The sequence below is a fragment of the Phocoena sinus genome, chromosome 5 (genome assembly GCF_008692025.1).
Source record: "Phocoena sinus isolate mPhoSin1 chromosome 5, mPhoSin1.pri, whole genome shotgun sequence".
NCBI lineage: Eukaryota > Metazoa > Chordata > Mammalia > Artiodactyla > Phocoenidae > Phocoena > Phocoena sinus.
In genome coordinates, this window is record NC_045767.1 from 49,957,525 (window position 1) to 49,978,688 (window position 21,164).

Here is a 21,164-nt window from a genome sequence, read left to right on the forward strand (position 1 = left end):
TCTTCAGTCAGCTGAGATTGGGACAAGGAAGATACCTGGATCCCAGCAACGTCCTGCAGCACTCAGGCCCTTCCTGACCCCTTTCCCACAGACTAGCTGGTGCAGGAAGAAATGAGGGAGACAGAGTGGCTGGTCCTATGAAGAACAACTTTTTGCGGGGAGGTACAGCTTCTTTGAGTTCTCTGAAAAGAGAACAGGGAACGTCCTGCCCCGGCTAGCTACCCCTGGGTACAGCCAATCTTAATTCTGTATTTGCCAGGTCCAAAGACACAGTCCAAATGCTAACTGGCTGGATAAAGGCAATATTCGTAACACATTTTCCATACATTTTTTCTTAGTCGTGCTCACAGGTACTAAAATCCTTCAATATGATATCATTGCTGAAAAAGACAGCTAATTACCCTATAAAACTATAACCCTGTCTTCTAATTTCACAGATTAGAGGCAGGCCAACGTCCGTGACCCTGCCCTTCTTCCTGCTATGCTAATTCATAGCTGCTTCTTACCTGAAAAGAAGGCATCAGTTCACCCAAATTTATCTCGGGCTCCACATTCCTCTCTGCCACTCCTTCCCCACCCGACTCTGGGACTGCCTGTTACCAAATAACCCTTATTTTGCAGCTGTAAATCTTCTTCTCCACTGCATATTCCTTCCAGCCTATAAGTCTATTCACGTTTTCCCTATCTTCTAAAACTTTCCTTCAACCAGCACCTTCTTTCTTGCTCCCTTTGGTGACAAACCCCTAGAAACAATGGCACCATCAAGTGCCTCACCTTTGTCACCTTATTGTGAGATGAGGCTGCTTCCACCTACCATGCTACTGAAACCGCCCTCTCTGGGGCCAGCAGACTCAAGGCAAGCCCCACATCCACCCTCCAGGTAGCCGCGATGCTGGGGTTTCTTTAAGCTTAGGGACATGGGGGAAGGAGAGCATCCTAAAGGGTGAGCCTGCAGTGTCTAAAGCAAAGGGGGTACCTGCAGGTCACTAGGGACTGCACAGGCTTTGCAGCCCAAGCTGCCTTTTTGTTTTTAATCACCTAACAGAAAGGAAACCTAACAGAAAGCTGCATGAGGATAGGCAGGATTCCTATCTCTTAGCCAAACCCCATCCCTCAGTTCCTTTAATACCACTGACAGGGGTGTCAAATCACATCCTGCAATCTGACCGTGGCCCAGCACTCCTGCTGCCCCTTCCCACCCATGGAACCGCTGTCCCCCCAATCTTCAATGTTCTCTTTCAATTCTTCCCTTTATCTGCTATGGCCCATTGATACGGCCCAGGGATCATTCTTAACTAACTTTTCTCTAGGAGAGGTTGCTGTTATCACTGCTTCAACGAATACACGTGAAAACATCTCCTGTCCTGTCCAGAGTACACGTAGCTCCATTTCTCTGCTAAGCACCAGACTCCCAAAATGTAAACTTGCCACGACAGAGTACTGGTGAGCCCATCTCCCCTGTGCTTACCCTCCCAGAGTCCCCGCATCTGCTCTTCCTCTATGATTTTCTCAGTTGATGGACGCACCATCTGCAGAGGGGCCTTAGCGAACTGGAGTAAACACTCTGCAGCCACCTTCGAATCCTGGCACACACCCTCAAATCCAGTTGGCCACCAATCCTGGAGAAACTGCCTCAAGTGTCTGAACACGTATCCTCTCTAATCTCCATGCCACTGTTCTAGCTGCAGTCCTCACGGGGACCCCCGAATGACCTCAGTGGAATTATTTATATATGCCCCCTACCCTCCAGCATTCCAATGTATAGCCCACATTTTAACCTGGCCCCCCAACCAAGGCCTGAAACTCAGTTTTCACTCTGAATCCTACTACTGTACACTGTACACCCTAGGTTCCTGCCACAGCCAAACTGCACTTCTCAAATCTGCTCAGCTCGCCACGGGATCCTGTATCTGGAGTGCAACCTCCATCCTTTGTGCCAGTGGTCAAGCAACTCCTAATAGCCTACCATCCCCCAACAGAATTAATGGCTCCTTTGTTGATACTTTCAAATAACACATCTCCACTTCAGCTCTTACACAGCTGCAGCGGGTTCTCCTTTCAGACTGTCTCCTCAGACTGTAAACCCCTCAAGGGCAGTAGGTTTTCCTTCAGTCCCTGGCTCAGGGCAAGGTACACATCCAGCATTCAACACACTCAGAGACACTGATCGACTGACTTCTACTCATCCAGCACAAGAATCCACTGACAACTGATTCCGATTGTAATGGCAGGAACAGCATGACCCCAAAACTGTTTTGTCTTTTGTAGAGAATAACCACATGGATATGTACGTGACTAGGTTAAAATCTATCACATGACCTCAAGGAAATAAAAACAGCTAATATTTTCAGAGCTTACTCTGTGGCCAGTACCATCTTAAGTGCTTTACAAAGTAAGTCACTTATTCCTCACAACTCCGTGAAGGAGAATCATTCCCACTTTGTAGGAGATAAAGGCATAGAGAGGATACATAACTTCACAAAGCACTCACTCCCAGTTGCAAGGCTGTTTACAAGTCCATTTTTTTTTACTTTCCAAAATTCACTGAGCAATTTTTTGTTATGACCATGCTTCATTAAATTTAAGATGTAATGGACATTTAACATAAAACAGTACACAAAGATATTAGATACCTGAGCATTGGCCTTGGTGGAGGTGGCAGCTCATCAGGATCCTGGCATCTTTTAGCTTTTCTAGTGACTTGTTTGTAGATATTTCGAGCTGTCACTCCCACCCAGAGAACTGTAGCAAGGGTGGAATAATGAAGAATTATTCCAACCTAGAAAGAAGATTGAAGAATACATGAACTAAAACAAACAGAATTCCCCTTTACAATCATAAAGTACAGTAGCTGCCAGTAAACTTTAAAAGAAGTTTGGTAAGTTACTTTTGAAAATCTGACTCAAAAACAGTACGAAGGTGTATTCTAATGATCAATTCCTTCGCCTGCTGATAAGACAAAGAAAGCACTCTAACAGACGTATAATAGAGGATCAAATCAACAGCTGGACCTAGGAGGCCCACAGACTACAACTTATACCCAAGATGACTCTAAATATATCACGGAATTCGCTCCGTGATACACAACAACAACAATAAGCCAAAGACATGTTACTTGTAGATGTTATGTTATAAATTAGAGTTGAGTTCCTAAAGCCCATTTTAAGGAGGAATATAGAAGTCAAGGGTAACTAGAGGGTGGAAGTCACAGCACACAGAGTCAGAGACCTGAGTAGTTCTAATTCAGAGCTTTTATATATCAAAATGGTAAGTGAGCAATATAACAGATTGATTATTTTAAGTGAGTGAGCTCTGAAATCAACAAGTTTGCCTGGTTTTAAAACAAGAATCAACCCCTTATGACACCTTAGCAAGCTTGCATAACATTTCAAGCATTGTTTTCCTCATCCATAAACTGAGAATATAAAACTACCATGAGGCTTTGAAAAAGACAGTCTATATAAAACATTTAGCACATCGCCTGGTCCCTGATAAGCAATTTTAAATACAGCAATATTTTTATTATTACTTATTAGGAGTATGGTTTTAAGAAAATAATTTCTGAAATTAATGTTTCTCATTTGAACAGTGGAAGGATTATCAATAACCATCTCTAGGGATTTTGTAGGGACTGAATGGGCACAAGACCTGAAACATAATAAGTGCTTGATAAATGATGGATAATTGAAATATATGTAAATGACACCAAGTTTCTTCCCAGTGGGGTGATGAGGGGCATGTTTATCATGTAACCTGTGTTTGAAGCAACACCAGTTAAAGATAAAATTCTAGATGAAGGTATGTATGGGGCTAAGAGAGGTTTAAAATCTGTTCTAAGAAAAATAAATACATGGGTCATTGGAGCAGAAAGGACATAGTTCAGCTTCCTTATCTAACTACTTACTATCTTTTTGATTCTTTCTTCTTATACAATGATTACAGGTAAAATCCTATAAATGAAAAGCTCCAAGGGGAAAAAAAATTTGTTTTTAAAGGATGGCTCTCCAATTTCAAGAAAATCAAACTGATTGACATTATCAAACCTAGGTCAGTAATAGAAGCATTTAGACTGCTGCCTAAGGCTCATTTTAATGAGAACCGATCTGCAGTTAAACGTGGTGACATATAAGCTCAGGTATTATTTTGCAGGGCAAGATACTAGGGTGGTCACTGTCCTCTTAATGACTGGAAGGGCTAGGAGGGTGGATCCAGCCCGGCCAAACCAGAGCGGTCAGAGTATCTTCTTATTAAGAAGAAAAGTGGCTCCTTGGTTCTCGTTAGTTTTACTGACTGCACTATAAAAGCAAAATTTACAGATATAAGTGGAACAAATAGCATAAAATAACCCTTTGAGCTACCTGGAGTCACACGAAATACTGTAAATAAAAACAATATCCTTGGATTTGGTGCATAGAAACCAAACATTCAAAACAAATCACTGATATTGACTCAAAATGGTATACTCTACTGTTGCTAGTTTTCTCTGACACAGAGGTCAAAAGAATGAGACAGGGCTGTAAATAAGTTTAAAAACAGAAGTTAAAAATACTTTCAACATAGGAGGTGCAAGATGGAGAATCTTCTTGTTTTAGATCTAAGAGGTAAAACTCAACCTTTAGATTTTGAAGTGTTTCTTATGGCATTTCAAAATATGCAGAAAAAGTCTGCACATCTGAAAGATACTGAAGTCTTCTAGTTAAACAATTATTACCAATAGTGGAATTTCAGGAGTCTGATGTCACCTGCTAACAGTCACATAAGCAAATCACCGAATATTCCACAAGAACCAGAATAAAGTAGTAGGCACTGAGAACTAGCAGAGAGGGTGTTCCTGTCTTTTGAAAGGAGGGAGGTGCTTCCTATTTTATTCTCCATCAGACACTTGGGCTATACTTGAAATATAACCTCACTGTCACAATTTCTTCCAAATAAACAAGAAATACATGTGGGAAATCTGTAAACAGTTTGGAAATAAATAATCTAATTCATTAGGGCATGTAAACAATTCATTAAATGCAACAGATTAGAACTTAAGAAAGTCACCTTACCTCAGGGACATGAATATCCAAAGTTGCAAAATGGATACAAAATACTTATCCTGAACAGTCTCACTTTATATACTCGTTACCTAACCATAAACTGCTCACATACCAGAGACCAGACATTGTAACAATTGGATTTTTAACCACCAATAAAACTACAATAGTACAGCATGCACAGCCAAGTGTGCAAAAAATGATCTTTAATACTCAGTCAGATATGAATATATATAAAAATTAAGAGCTTCGACTTTTGAATGCCTGCTGTGCATCCCAAAATGTATCAGACAATTTTGTGCATGCTTCTATTTCATCCTCTTAGCATCCCCATTCATTTAGTGTTACAGACAAGGAGCCTGAGGCTGAAAGAAGTTAAATCATCCACCAGAGGTCACATGGTCAGTGGCAGGGCTGCAACTCATAGCAGACCCCTCTACTCTGCGGGTCCTCTCTAAACAGGCAAGCACAGTTATTGGGGTGGGGTGGGGGACAGGACACACAGAGTCAAAGAGACTGTCGTTTGAATCAGGCTTCTGCCACCCAAAGGCCCTAGTGACTTGGGGCAAGTTTTTTCAATCCTCTAAGACTCAATTTCTGTACTAATAAAATCTGTGAGTAAGAAATACTTCCTAGGGTTAATATGAAATTTAAGATGACAAACTTGCAGTAGTTGGCAAGTAGAAAGCTCTTAATATCCACGGGTTGAATCTTTCCCGATGCATCTCACATGCCACTGCAGCGGTCCTCTGGATAAAAGACATCAGAGAACACCTGAGAAGGTCAGCTGGCACGATATTTAATAGATTAAATCATGAAGTGGTAGAGCAACAAGGTAACTTAAATAAGATCCAGCCAAATCCTTTCACTGCATAGCTAAGGAAACCAAGGACCGGAAAATTAACGCTCAAGCAGTTATTCGGCAGCCCGGCACGACCCAGAACCCAGATCCTTTCCCACCTTGAGTCAACAGCCCCTTCTACTCTATCACTCAGCTTCTCCGTTCTCCTTTGGCTCCTCTTGCAAAAAGAGAGTTCAAGGCTATAGAATGTGTCCACAGCACCACCCAGAACGGATGACAAAAGAAGCAGAGTGGGAAGTACCTGGCTGGTGGAGCATTTAATAACCTCAACCAATCACTTCGGGGAGGAAGGTTCTGTATTAGAACCTCTCCACACTGTTCATAAAATACGTGAGCTCTAAAAGGGAGAAAAGCCAAATCTACACCGATCATGTGCACATACAAAAACTGCCTGTGAAAGGTGGACACTTTAGGGTTCAGTTTTAGAGGTGGAAGAAGAGCCCAAGAAACATGAAGCCCCTACTAAGGTTAGGTAACTAGTCATACGGGCTGTTCTGGCAGACACAGCTGGCTACTAACTGAATTAAGTATTAGAATAACAAAGTGAAGTAAGTCATGTCTGGGTCAGAAATAACAAGAATGATGTTATGTCTTTCACAGAGGAAGGAAAGAACACTGTTAAAAAGAAAAAAAAGAACAGAAGAAAACAACATATAAAACCTGTCCATCCCCCACCCTAATTTTCTGGGTAAATCCTTAACTAACAGTCATTTGTTATTGAGACTCTAATAACTCAGTGCAATTCCTGCCCTTTTCATTCTAGAAATGGTATAAAATACCATTCAGGATGATGAAAGGCAGTCATCTTTACTATGGCCTCTTTCTGTTCATTTCCTTAGTGAAATAAATTTGTCTATTCCAAGAAATCAATGAATATTTTTTAGATAGAACTGAGACGATTACTACCATTGTGTGCTGAATACACTCCTAATTGTTCATGCTCAAAACAGCTCCAGGTGGAATGATTTCTACTATTAGCAAACAGAGGCCTTTTTTGTTCATTTATCCAATATCTGCTGAGCACCTACTATGCGTCAGGTCTTACACTGATTCTTGGATAAACACTGGTGAATCAAATCAATCTAATTCCTGCTCCTGTAGAGCTCTGAGTCCAGAGACAACAAATAGGTAAATGACAGTCAATCACAAAGTTTTGTAGGCACCATGGAATTTTAATAAGCACCAGAGGATAATGAGGGGAGGGGGGGTGGAGGGACTGCATCTCTGAAACAGTGACAGTAAACTGAGACCTACAAAGTAAGTGGGAATAGGCCAGGTAAAGAAGGGGAGAAAGACTGAGAAAAGAGAAGCACTGTTTTTTGTACATGTATTAAGTTGATCCGAGATCCGTTACCTAACTTGTCATAGGCTCCCTAACAAATTTGTTTTCAGATGTATAGTAATGGCCTGAAACAGGGAAATATTCTGCACTGCTAAGAGGTAATTATATCAACAAGAGTAGTAATAGCTAGCGTCTAACTGAGCATTTACTGTATGCCAGGCACTCCTGAGTCATTTAATCCACTCAATTCTTACGTGCGGCGTGCACACACTTTCAATTGGATCTCATGAATACAATATTGGATTAATCATCAGCCTTAGGTTAATGATTGGGCCAAGTACAAAAGCACAGCCTGCTTTTATTTAGTTATTTAATTAGCTATTGCTAATAAAAGGTGTCCAAGAATCTTTAAATAAGACAAAAAGTAAGATCTTGACAAAAACCTGTATCAAACCATATGGTCCCCTTCACCCAAGGTAATCATCACCCTGGATCCTGTGTTTATCATCCCTTTGCTTTCCTTTTTTATACAGTTTTGTTGCACTTATATATTTTCATTAAAAGTGTGCTGTTTCATTTTAGTTACATTTACCTCTATTAAAAAAAAAGATATCAGGGTGAATGTCACTTACGGGACTTAATTTTTCACTTATATTCCTGAGATTGACTCACACTGCTATGCCTTGTTGTAATTCATTAATTTTGACTCTTGTGTAATATCACCGTTTATTCATTCACCCTCTCAGTGATCGACACTGGGGTTGCTTCCAGGTTTCTGCTACTGTGTAGAGTGCTGCTATGAATATTCACAGGCAAACGCCTGTTCCACGTGTGTCAGCTCACTCTGAGCCCAGGAGTGGGACTGTGGGTCCAGGGTGTGTGAATGCTTACCTTTAGAAGGTAAAGCCTCCTGGAGTCATCCGCTTACATTCCCACCATGTATAAATAAAACATGTGGATCCACATGTTCTTCAATACTTGGCATTGTCAGGCTTAATTTTTCTGACAGAAAAACGCAAAGTATGGTAGCTATCTGAATTTGCATCTCCGTGACCACCAATGCCACGGAACATCTCTTCAGGCATACCCTGGCCCTGTGTTTACTCTGCTGTCTGTCACTCTCGCCACTTTTCCTACAGTGCTGTGTGTGGCATTCTCACTGATTACAGTTTTTAACATATATATATATATATATATATTTTATTCTAATGCTCTGTCAGTGGTTATGTATTAGGAATAGCTTCTTCTAATTTGAAACTTGTCTTTTCACTTTCCTTAGGAATCTTAATTTTTCAAAAAGATCTTATTTTTAATTTAGTTCAATGTATGTCCTTCCTAGTCATATTTAAGAAATCCCTCCTTATCCCAAGGATTATGCTATTTTCTAATATAAATGTTCACTCTTTGGTTTGGACTTATATAAGTTTTTAATCTACCCAAAGTTGACTTTTTAAAAATGGCTTGAAGTATAGATCCATTTTAATCTTTTTCCAGATGGATTTCCCAGCTCCCTTAACTGTACAGTGCTCTGTCTTTACCCAACTGATGAGGCAAGTAACCTCTGTCTTATACCAAAGCTCTGCGTGGGTCTGCTTCCAAGCTTGCTCTTCTGTGTTGGTCAATTTATCCATCCCTACACCAAACACTACAGTTTTAACTACAACAGCCTCAAAAGTTTGGATCATTAGAAGTCTTCCTATTCTACTATTTTTCAGAAGTGGCCTAGCTATCTTTGGTTCTTTTTTACTTTCATATAGATTCAAAGACCATTTTATTGAGTTTCATGAAAAATTCTCTTATCTGTAGGTTAATTTAGGAGGAACTGCTACCTTTCTGATTTTAACTCTTCCTATTCTTGGACTTAGTGTATCTTTCCATTTATTTAGGTCTTCTTTAATACATAATAAATTTTTACCTGCAAACCTTGAACATTTTTTATTATTTCTAAGTACTTGATATTTTTCGATACTATATAAATGATACCTTCTCATTAATTGTTTTCCCATAGATGCATTTCTGCATACTAGCAGCAAACTTTTGTACATTAAACTACATTTTAAAAAAACTACATTCACTTTTGCTAAACTTTCCTATTTTTTTCAAATAATTTACCTGGAAGTTACTTTAGCTTTTTTAATATAAATAATCACATCATCTGACAACAACTCAATTATTATTCCCAATTTACAGGTGAGAAAACTGAGACACAAAAATGTTACATATTGAAATCGGGATCTAGAAAAGATAATTGTATTCCTATGTTCACTGCAGTGTTACTCACAACATCCAAGAGTTGGAAACAATCTAAATGTCTATCGATAAAGAAAATGTGATGTATACATACAACGGAATATTTACTCAGCCATAAAAAAGAAGGAAATCCTGTCGCATACAACATGGATGAACCTTGAGGACATTATGCTAAATGAAATAAGGCAGTCACAGAAGGAAAAATACTGCATCATTCCACTTATATGAGGTATTTACATAGTCAAGCTCACAGAGACAGGAAGTAGAACGGTGGCTGCCAGGAGCTGAGGGGAGAGGGAAATTGAAGGTTGCTGATCCGTGGGTATAATTTCAGTCATGCAAGATGAAAAAGTTCTAAAGATCTGCTGTACAACATTGTCCTTATAGTTAATAACTGTACTACACACTTAAAAATTTGTTAAGAGGGTAGATCTCATTATGTGCTTTTCTGCAATAAAAGAAGTTAAATAAATTGCCCATAGAAACACTGGAAACAGTAGAGCTGAGATCCAAATCTAGGTAGTCTGAACTCAATACTCTGTGACACTGCTTGCTATCATGTACATAGAAAAGAGTATGCAAATAAAATTTACATATTTCCTATTCACATATTAAATAGTTTTGATTTTTTATACTTACACTGCAAAAATACTGTTTACTAAGGCTACATATGTAATAATTTATTTCAAATTAAGAGATGACTATATTTTAAAATTCTTTATATGCACCACATGTAAAAAGTTTCTCATTTTTACATCTTACAGTTAAAATTTTTTCTAATTTCTATTTTCATAAATAGATAATTTTTAAAATCCTACTGTTGGAAAATGTCACTTCTCTTTCAATCATAGTCAGGATTTTATAAATTTTTTTAATTAAATGTTTGGCATTATAACAGGCATGACAAGTAGCACAAAATTCCCCAAGATAAAAAGACAAGCTCCATAAGTCACATATTCAGTTGTGAAACGAAAATTCAGAATTTGAAGTATACTGGTAAACTGTTTAAGTGACATACAGTTTGACTTTAATTAGCTAAAGAAAAATGCTTTAAAGGAACAATTTTCCTTTTATAGTTAATGAAACATGAAATTTCTAATAAGAAATTTTTTCATTTCAGTTTTTTACTTTGACTTACTGCTTGGCAGACGCTGGCATTTCTGGTTTGAGTTACTCCTCCCACAAAGATCACACATGTCAGAAAAATATGAAAGCATAAGTTCACAAGCATGTGCCAGCCTTTGAGACTGATTCTAATCAAACTGTTAAAAGAAAAGGGAAAAAATAAGACCCAGGTTAGTATACTTGAAGCTGGACATCTTCAAGTTAACATTTCCAACTCATAAAAGGCCAGATGTAAACGTTTAAACATTTTATTAAAACATACTATCAGACACACACACACACACACACACACACGGTTTGAGAAATCACTCAATACAGTTTCTTAACATTTTACTTTGCAGTACAGTAAAAAAGACAAGTCAAATGGAACTACTACATCCACTAAAGGCTAAACAAAATCTCCATAATAAGAAATATGTGAGCTTTTGTTAGTTACAATGTCTTATGACAGATGGATTACTTGTTTGCTTCTCAGAGATTTCTGCAAGGTGCCAAGCTCTATTTTTCCTGACTTACTAGGATAACATGGTCTAAATGCCCAGTGCATTTCTTCCTGGCCTTTCATAATGAAATGCTGAAGTCTCTCTTTTTTACATCAAAATCTCCTTGTTTCTTAACTAAATATCAAGAAATGTCACATATGTCCAGCTTAAAGAGGAAAATACATTCTAGCAAAACCTCTTGTAAAGTGAATTTCTGCTTAGAAAATCCTTTCAGCTCATTATTTCTCATCATAAAATAAAAATTTCTGTAGCTTTGCCTCCAATTAACAAAAACCATATCCCACACTTAAATTCCACAAGCATTCTTAAATGCTGTCTATAAAAAAGAATATCACAACAGGCAAGAATTTATAAAACAGAAATAATACCACAGTCTGGTTCTGGGAGACACATCTGCAGGTAACCAGGCTCTACATTATCTCCCCCCCATGCCCCAACCCCCAGCCACCAACACAGACTTCCCATATTCTTTCCCAGGTACAAACCCAGCAAAGTGACTGAGTGCTGTAGAAGATGAATTTACCATCACAGGCACTAATTATTTATGTCTTGAATTGTATGAAGTGAAGAAGGCCTGTAGGTATTCTGAAGTAATCGTCCTTACTTTGGAAGGATAGCATGGTATTAAACTCAGTTTTTTTTTTTTAATTTTATTTATTTATTTATTTATGGCTGTGTTGCCTCTTCGTTTCTGTGTGAGGGCTTTCTCTAGCTGCGGCAAATGCGTGCCACTCTTCATTGCGGTGCGCAGGCCTCTCACTATCGCGGCCTCTCTTGTTGCGGAGCACAGGCTCCAGATGCGCAGGCTCAGTAATTGTGGCTCACGGGGCTAGTTGCTCCGTGGCATGTGGAATCTTCCCAGACCAGGGCTCGAACCCGTGTCCCCTGCATTGGCAGGCAGATTCTCACCACTGCGCCACCAGGGAAGCCCTAAACTCAGTTTTATCCTAATTAAATGTGAAATAAACTCCACAGACCTCTATTCACAAAGTGTTATTTCTTACCTGTGATGGTATATGTAACTGACGATGACCACTAAGAGGCAGAAGAGAAGAATGATAGCCGTGGTATAGACCACAGGGTGCAAGAGATTGGCTGCCTGGGTATAGAGTTCAGATCCCGTCAAATCCTAAGGGGGGGAAATGAAAGCATTATTTTAGGACCACTTCTCTGGACATCTAGTTACTGAGATTTTCTCAGTGACTAAAACCTACTGATAAACAGAACTCCGGCCCTTACATCTCTTCATTTTATTCAAGGACTATGGTTCACGCTATTTTCCTCACACATTACTTTGCCCTCCTAACTCCCATGTGTTAACTACTCATGCAGTGTGTGTATACACATACACACACACTCTTGTCTTACCATGGACCATCTGCTTTACAAATCTGAATACTGACTCTCCTATGAGGGTAATGGAGAGCAACCACAGACTTCATCCTTTTTGATGCCCTTTCACCCACTTATCACTCTGTGCATTCACCAGCTGATAAAGCACAAAGCAGCAGCATCTTCAAGTCAATAAAGCCTAAATAGATCTCTCTAACCTCCCACAGTCAAGTTCAACAAATATGAATGAACCAGACATGGTGCAAAGCACAGGGACAGAGTGGTAAACCGTGGTTCTTGCCCTTGAAGAGCTGAAAGTCACAGGGCACTAAGACGCACAATCAGATCACAATAATGTTTGATGAACAGAAGAGCAGCCCGGTGATGGGAGCGAAGAGGTCAAAGATCAGTTAACAGTAAATAATAATAGCAAATCACTTACATAGCATTTACTATAATCCAGGCACAGTGCCAGCACCTTACACAGAGTAACCCTATGAGCTGTGTATATTGTTAGCCCATTTCATAGCCTGAAAAACTGAGGCACAAAGAGGTTAAGTGCTGGGAAGGAGGATTAGATCCAAAAGAGCTTGGTTACCAAGGCTGTGATCCCAAAACCAAGGCAGACAGTGCCTTCCTAAAATGAAAACAGTGGATAGCTTAAGGCTTCCTTCCTTATAAAGGACCAAAGCAGGCTGGGAGGACACCTGCACCCAGGCCGGACAACCAGGGTTTCAGGGTCAAAGCTGTAGATTTATCAGATCTTAGCACTAAACTCTCTTTCTAAACTGGTTCTGAAAGCTGCAAAAAGGTCAGCTGGATGTGGGAGGGCGTTCATAATGGGTGCACCTCCAATCCGGAAGTTCTTGAGACAATTCCGGAAACTAGAAAAACTAGATGAAAGACAGGAGGGAATGGGTGACAGACAAGGACACTGAAGACCGGCTCAACGGAGTAAGGAAGGAAGCAGCACATTTTCCCATAGAAGAATCAGAGGCTGACAGTGTATAATTACAGATCCAAAAAGATCTTATTAGAACACCTCAACAAGCCCCTCACCGTAACAAATTACAAACAGAGGCCACAGAGCCTGACAAAAATCAGAGTTAATGGGAAACTGTGAGATACCACACAGAAAACTGCATTCCAGCCCAGGCACTCGACCCCACTGTGATGAGTCTCGAACATATAGTTCTTCTCTTTATTCGATAAATGTTAACTGGGTACCCACCATGGCAAGGCGCTACACTAAGCACTGGGCATCAGCTAAATGCAGGACCCTCCAGGGCTGACAGTCTATAAACTAAGAGTCGAAAAGGAAAATACAAGACAAAAGCCTACCGCCACCATTCTGAACCTGCCCTTGTGAGATGCCCGCGGGATCGGTCTATGGTACACAGCTTCAAGGTACTTGCATTCTGTTAAAAGTCCAGAATATTAGAGGAGAAATTAAAAAACTACTAGGGCAACTGGAACCAGTTAAACGCTAGCTGGAGTGCACACATTTCCCCTCGCTTTTATGAAAAGCTCCTCTTCCCATGTAGACTAAATAATTGAGGATAAACTTTCAGTGTCCAGAACGTGGTCTCTAGACTCTTTCCGTGCACTGCCTGCTTTCCATTCCTCCGGGAAATGTTCAAGAATACGTCACCACTTACTAGCTGTATGATTTGGGGCAGTTACTGAGATGGAGGTACCACAATTATCTCATCTGGCAGGATCTGAGGAAGGGGCAGAAGGTGTGTACGCGTTTCTTCCACCAGCCTTTGCAGAGAATAACAAGACACAGGCGGCTGGATATTATCTAATAAAACATCAAAGTGCCAGTTCAGTTCTCAAAATATGTCATATACAATATTTACATTTAAAAGAAATTAGGGCTTCCCTGGTGGCGCAGTGGTTGGGAGTCCGCCTGCCGATGCAGGGGACATGGGTTCGTGCCCCGGTCCAGGAGGATCCCACATGCCGCAGGGCGGCTGGGCCCGTGAGCCACGGCCGCTGAGCCTGCGTGTCCGGAGCCTGTGCTCCGCGACGGGAGAGGTCGCAGCAGTGAGAGGCCCGCGTACCACAAAAAAATAAAAAATAAATAAAAGAAATCAGTTGTTTTTCAAAAGCCAAATGTGATATAGTATGAGAAAGAAGCTGGATGTTGACACAGAGGACCCAGACCCTTAAAATTCCAAGGTAGGAGTGCAGGAAGGAGCAAGTACTATTGACTGGTCACACAGAGCACTGCTTCTGCAGGGGCATTTTTGTTGTCACAACAAACTGAGCTTCCCAAGTGAAAGAGAACCTCTACTGAGAAAATGACCTTTGGAAAGGTGTGAAGAGCCAGAGAGTAAACGGTTTAGGCTTTGCGGGCCAAGAGCAAAATTGAGGCTATTATGCAGGTACTTGTTAACCACTTAAAATATAAGCATTAAAAAATTAAAAACCACTCCTAGCTTTCCAGCATTTAGAACATCAAGCAAACAAACAAATGGCAGCTGACTGGAACAGGCCTGTGGGTCAAATGTCTGCCAGGGTTTGCAGACCCACTGCCCAGTATAAAGGAAACAGATCAAGTTAAGAAACACCTCCTATCTTGATGACAAAAATATAAGAGAATACTATTTAAAATAACTGCGAAGATCGGGATAGGAAAGAAGAGAAGTTAAAGATTAAAACAAAAGAGGTAAAGTAGAAATCTGAATCAAAATGATTTTCAATAATATCGGTCAACAATATAGGCTTTGTGATACTATAACGAAAACATTGGTGAATGGGGTCAAAAGGTACAGATTTCCAGTTATAAAATAAAGTCCTGGCAATACAGTGTGCAGTATGGGGACTATAGTTAATAATACTATATTGCATATTTGAAAGTTGCTAAAAGAGTAGATCTTAAAAGTTTTCATCACAAGAGAAAAAAATTGTAACTGTATGGTGATGGATGCTAACTAGGCTTACTGTGGTGATCATTTTGCAGTATACACAAATATCAAATCGTTACACTGTATACCCGAAACTAATACAATGCTGTATGTCAATTATACCTCTACTTTAAAAAATTCAGTATCTACCTGTACAGGGAGAGGAGGTGACATCTCAAATACCCTCAAATCCTATAATTTCACTGCTACCTATGATTCGTGCTTTCACTCTTTCTCTTTTTATAAATGAAATCACTTATATTAAAAGAATTACTAAATACATGGTCCATAAATGGCCACTAGGAGAAACCCATGAGAAAAAAAGTAGAAGTGTCATTCAGTTTGCAATATAGTGATATATAAGATAGGAAAAGTCTGTGCCTCTGGTGCTTACTCAACAGTCCATCACTAAATGGTGATCCTAGTCACTCTCTTTTATATGGTGCAAAGTTTAAGAAAATAGGCCAGAAAACGGAAAGTAAAGTTTTTCACCAAAATAAACTGCATCAATTCAGAGAATATTAGAATACCAGGAAGTATGTTAAAAACTGCAAAGATAGTTATTATTAAGGAACCGAATAAATGGAAGAAGAGTTTTTGAAATTCTTTGTTTACTTGACAGAGATTCACACGTTTACAAGGGTTTACTTTTAGCCTAAGAATTACTAAATATAAAATTACTGGCAGCTTTAAATAATTCGTTATCATCATATCAATAATAATAATAATTATAAATCAGTAATTGTTTAAACTCACCAGGATCTGAATAATGGAAGGAAATCCAAAGAAAAACATCTCAGGGTACCCTCTGTTTGTCAGAGTATAAGTATTTTTAAGAGTTTGACAATAAAATAAAATTTTAAAATAGATCTGAAATCAAAAATGTAAAAAAACCCACAAAAAAACAAAAAAAAAAAACCCCAAGACTATGACGTCTATGTTGCTTTTAATTTTTCCCCTAAGAAACAAAGCATGACTTAAAGATTTTAATCCTCCTACCACACACCATACACAAAAGTCAATTCCAATTAAATCACAGACCTAAATGTGAAAGGTAAAACACATTTAAAGCTTCTTAAGGCAAACAAAGGAAAATACCTTCATGATTTGGGGGTAAGCAAAGAGTTCTTAAATAGGACATTAAAAAGTACTACTAAAAAAATTTAGAAAAATTAGAAACTCTGCTCATAAAAAGACAACATTAAAAGAAAAAGGCATGTGTATAGACTGAATGTGTCCCCCTCACAAAATTCGTATGTTGAAATCTAACCTCCAATGTGACGTTATTTGGAGATGCTGCCTTTGAGAGGCGATTGATTAGGTCATAGGATGGAGCCCTTATGAACAGGATTAGTGTCCTTTTATAAGAGATACCAGAGAGTTCCCCTGCCCCTTCCACCATGAGAGGACACAGAGAGAAGACAGCATCTATGATCAGGAAGCCAGCCCTCATTAGATACTGAACCTGCTAGCTTCTTGATCTTGGACTTAATTAAGCCTCCAAAACTGTGAAAAAAAAATTTCCGCTGTCTGTAAACCATCTACTCTGTGGTATTCTGTTCTGGCAGTTGAATTGATTAAAACAGGCATGAACTGGGAGAAGACATTTGCAATACATAAATCCAACAAAGAGCTCCTATTCAGAACTCATGAAGAATTCCTATAAACCAGTAAGAAAACAACAGACAACCAAATTAAAACTGGCAAGACTTGAGCAATAACTTCACAAAAGGGCATACCCAAACTGCCAATATGAAAATGAAGAGGTACTCAACATGATCAGTCACCAAAGAAAGGCAAATTAAAACCACAATGATCAATCACAACACAACCACTAGAAGACAAAAACTAAAGATTGACAATATCAAGCATTGACAAGGATGTGGAGCAATTAAAACGCATTACTGGTGAGACTGTAAACCAATAAAACCACTTTGGTCAATTGCATGGCATTACCTACCAAAGCGTATGGGTGCCTAGAACCTAGCAATTCCACTCCTGAATGCACATGTCCATCAAAAATCATGTGCACGCATATATACAATGGAATATTACTCAGCAATAAAAAGAAACGAAATTGAACTATTTGTAAAGAGGTGGTTGGACCTAGAGTCTGTCATACAGAGTGAAGTAAGTCAGAAAGAGAAAGACAAATACCATATGCTAACACATAGATATGGAATTTAAGAAAAAAAAAAAATGTCATGAAGAACCTAGGGGTAAGACAGGAATAAAGACACAGACCTACTAGAGAATGGACTTGAGGATATGGGGAGGGGGAAGGGTAAGCTGTGACAAAGCGAGAGAGTGGCATGGACATATATACACTACCAAACGTAAAATAGATAGCTAGTGGGAAGCAGCCGCATAGCACAGGGAGATCAGCTCGGTGTTTTGTGACCGCCTGGAGGGGTGGGATAGGGAGGGTGGGAGGGAGGGAGACGCAAGAGGGAAGAGATATGGGAACATATGTATATGTATAACTGATTCTCTCCGTTATAAAGCAGAAACTAACACACCATTGTAAAGCAATTTTACTCTAATAAAGATGTAAAAAAATTAAAAAGAAATAAACAACAACAAAAAAACATGTGCATGAATATTTACAGCAGCTTTTTCTTGATACCAGATCCTTGCAACAACCAAAACACCCATCAACAGTAGAACGCACAAATTTTGATATCTTTGCACAATGGACTACTATGCAGCAAAAAAAAAAAAGAATAACCTGCTGCCACATGAGAAAACGAAGATGAATCTCACGATGTAATGATGGGAAAGAAACCAGACACAAAGAGTGCATGCTGTACATTTCCACTTATATGGAACTGGAAAGACTTATCTACAGTGATAGACATCAGAAGGGTTATCTCTTGAGATGACAGTGGAAATCAACTAGAAAGAAACATACCAGAGCTTCTGAGTGCTCAAGTAAAAGTCTTTATCTTGATGGCAGCTAACTATGTGTTCACAGATAAAAATATCAAGCTATATAGTTAAGATCTGTGCACATTGCTCAATTAACTCAATTTAACGACAAAAGGAAAGTGTTGGTCCCCCTTCGATTACCAATTCTACTTCAGATCATTTATCCTGCAGATTTTCTAATGTGTAAAATAATTTTGTACACGGAAATTATTGGAAACAAACAAAATTGAGGAATATGCAAATAAATTATGGTGAGATCATAAAATAATATTCAGAGGTGAAAAAGAATGAGAAAGTTTTTTAATACTGATATGGAAACTTTCAGAAAGGAAATTTAGTAGTGGGATTAAGAAGACATTTCTGGAGCCTGAATTCCAATTCCAACACTAACTGCCTTTGAAAACTTGGTCATGGTCCTTAGCCTCTCTATGCCTTGGTTTCTCCACCTGTAAACTGGGGGTAATAATAGTAGCAGTATACTTCATGATGTGGTCATGATGACCAAATAGGTTAATGCACATAAAGACTTGAGAGCACCTGGTATATAAATGCTTAATGAAAATTAGCCACTGCCATCACCACCCTCATATCATCCTAAAAATACCACCTTCATAAGATAGCAGCAGCAGCATAAGACATATTGTTCCATGGACATCATTATCATTGTCATAAGATATACTGCTTCCCGGAAAAAAGCATGGTTTAGAACGTTTGTAGCATGCAACCTTCGTGTAAAAATGGAAGAAAATAGGACCATGTATTCATTTTGTTGTAATATACATGAAAATCTCTTCAATAATCTGTAAAAAACTAATCAGGGGTTACCTATTTTGTGGAGAAGAGGTGATAAGACAGAGGGTTGGGAGTTCAACTTTTCACTGTACATCAGTGTTAGAAATAACTGAAACATTTGATCCATGTGAATATAGTACCTACTTAAGAATTATATAAACAAAAACATTGCTAGCATTCACGTTCAATTATAGAGTAAATGAAACCAAAGTTCACTTTCATTCAGCAAGTTTTATATAAACAAAGTTTAAAAACTAGACGTGTAAAAACAAACGAATGCGCTCTGGTTTCACGTATTTCTAGGTGAATACAATAACAAAAGGGGAATCAAGGTATAGTGATTATTTTACCTTCACTACTATTACCAATTAAGTAGTAAGTACTATCATAAATAGTTTGGCCCTACTCATTCAGTTTTTTTGTTCCCTACTGACCCCAGCTCCTAGAAAGTTTCCTGCTCAATTGGCTACTTCCAATCATTCAAACAAACCCAGTTTCTGCTTAACGTTTTTCCTTGAGAACTTGGGATATAAATGGCTATCGCAGGATGTCTACTGAACCAAACTATGGTATCTCTTCGAGATTTACACACAAATACATTCTTTTGTATCATTTTTTAAATACAAAATTATTTAAAACCAGAGCAGGAAAAGTTTTATGGGCTAGCTGCCAAAACAGGAATTTAGACTTGCTATATAAAACCCAATATTAAGGCAGTTTTCAAGAAAAACAGCATTTTACCTATTGTTCATAGTGTCAGGCAAGGAAAAACAGATGTTGACTTCTAATTTTTTAAAGCTATTGCTTCTATCTTAGGCATGACTTATTTAAGAGTAGGTATGATTTCATTAACTTTGCCTTCATGTTTCATTAGCAACTCCAAAAATCCCATATACTAACTTTATTACAATTTTGTCAACAATTTCAGATACATCTCACCTTGCTGCCTCTAGGTGGCATAGCTATATTTAAGAAAAGCGAAAGGATATTCTTTGAAAATAGAAAAAAATCTTGGTGCTATGTCTTAGTTTTAAAGAATTGTGTATCACATTTTTTAAAAGATTAAAAGTATGAAAGGTAAAAGAATAGCTTATTCCTTCAAGAAAAGGATTATACTAATTTAAATTGTGGAACAGCTAGAAGTTCAAAAATAGATGTTTTAAACTGGTATTAAATTAAATAAAAATAAAAGTTTCACATGGTACAGTGTCATGTCTTTAACAATGAAGCTCATGAAATGCCTTTTGTGTGTGTCTGCGTTTCATTTCTCTTGCCCAGCTTTTTCTAGTTAACTACTAAAAAAACCTCAGATGCTGCTGCATCTCTCTTACTTCTCCTTCAGTACTTCTCAGTTTCATGTTATTTTATAATCAAAACCTGAATGAGAAAACACTTTCAAAGTGAAAGAGAAAATGCTTCGTATTTTAATTACTGCTTCAAGCTTTCTTTGAAAGGTGACTACAAAACAATAGAATGTGAACTTACAGAAACCAGACTCAGACTTACAGAAATCAAACATCTATTTGTGAAGAGAGTCCTAAACTATCAACACTAACTTTAAGCCCAAAAGGACAGATGACTGATACAAACACAGCTGAGTCTTTGCTAGTGTAGACTTTACGCACTGTCAGCTGGGCTGAGTAACACACACATTAATCCTTCTGCCCTGCCAGATAATCTACTTACTCCTCTGCCTGTTTGGGACACTAGGTAATGTATCCTAAGTTGAGGAGCAAAGAGAAAACTAAAACACAGAATTGAGGAAAATCTACTCTAATTCAAGCTTGCTTCAAGACCATTTCCAGTGGTAGACGCTCTTTTGTCTTTTTAAGAAAATAATACTTCACCTGAAGTAAAATATATCACGTTTCAAGATTATTTGATGCTTTGATAAAATCCTGTCTAGATGAGCTGGAGGCAGAAATCAGAATGCAGGCGTCCTCACTCCCAGGCTAGCCTCAAGCCATTGCTGGGAAATGTCCTTCACAGTCGTCAGTAATTCCTTCCATTATGCTCTGAATGCATGTATACATACTCCAGGATGTTAGTATCTTATAATAACCACAATATGAAATAAAAACTAGCATGGCTAATTTCATAATTATCAACTCAGGCATCAGATTCACTTAAATGACTCATTAA

General features: G+C 38.6%; 1 protein-coding gene across 4 annotated transcripts in view; it reads right to left on the reverse strand.

The window, feature by feature from the left end:
- The window catches only part of ADGRA3 (adhesion G protein-coupled receptor A3), a 116,533-nt gene that overhangs the window by 2,353 nt on the left and 93,016 nt on the right, over positions 1-21,164 (reverse strand). For all 4 annotated transcript variants that reach the window (XM_032633239.1, XM_032633238.1, XM_032633240.1 and 1 more), the window contains 3 exons: positions 12,063-12,187; positions 10,569-10,692; positions 2,634-2,779 (listed from right to left, as the gene is read on the reverse strand). In XM_032633239.1, coding sequence (XP_032489130.1) covers positions 2,634-2,779; positions 10,569-10,692; positions 12,063-12,187 — 395 coding nt within the window. The remainder of the gene's footprint in view (positions 1-2,633; positions 2,780-10,568; positions 10,693-12,062; positions 12,188-21,164) is intronic.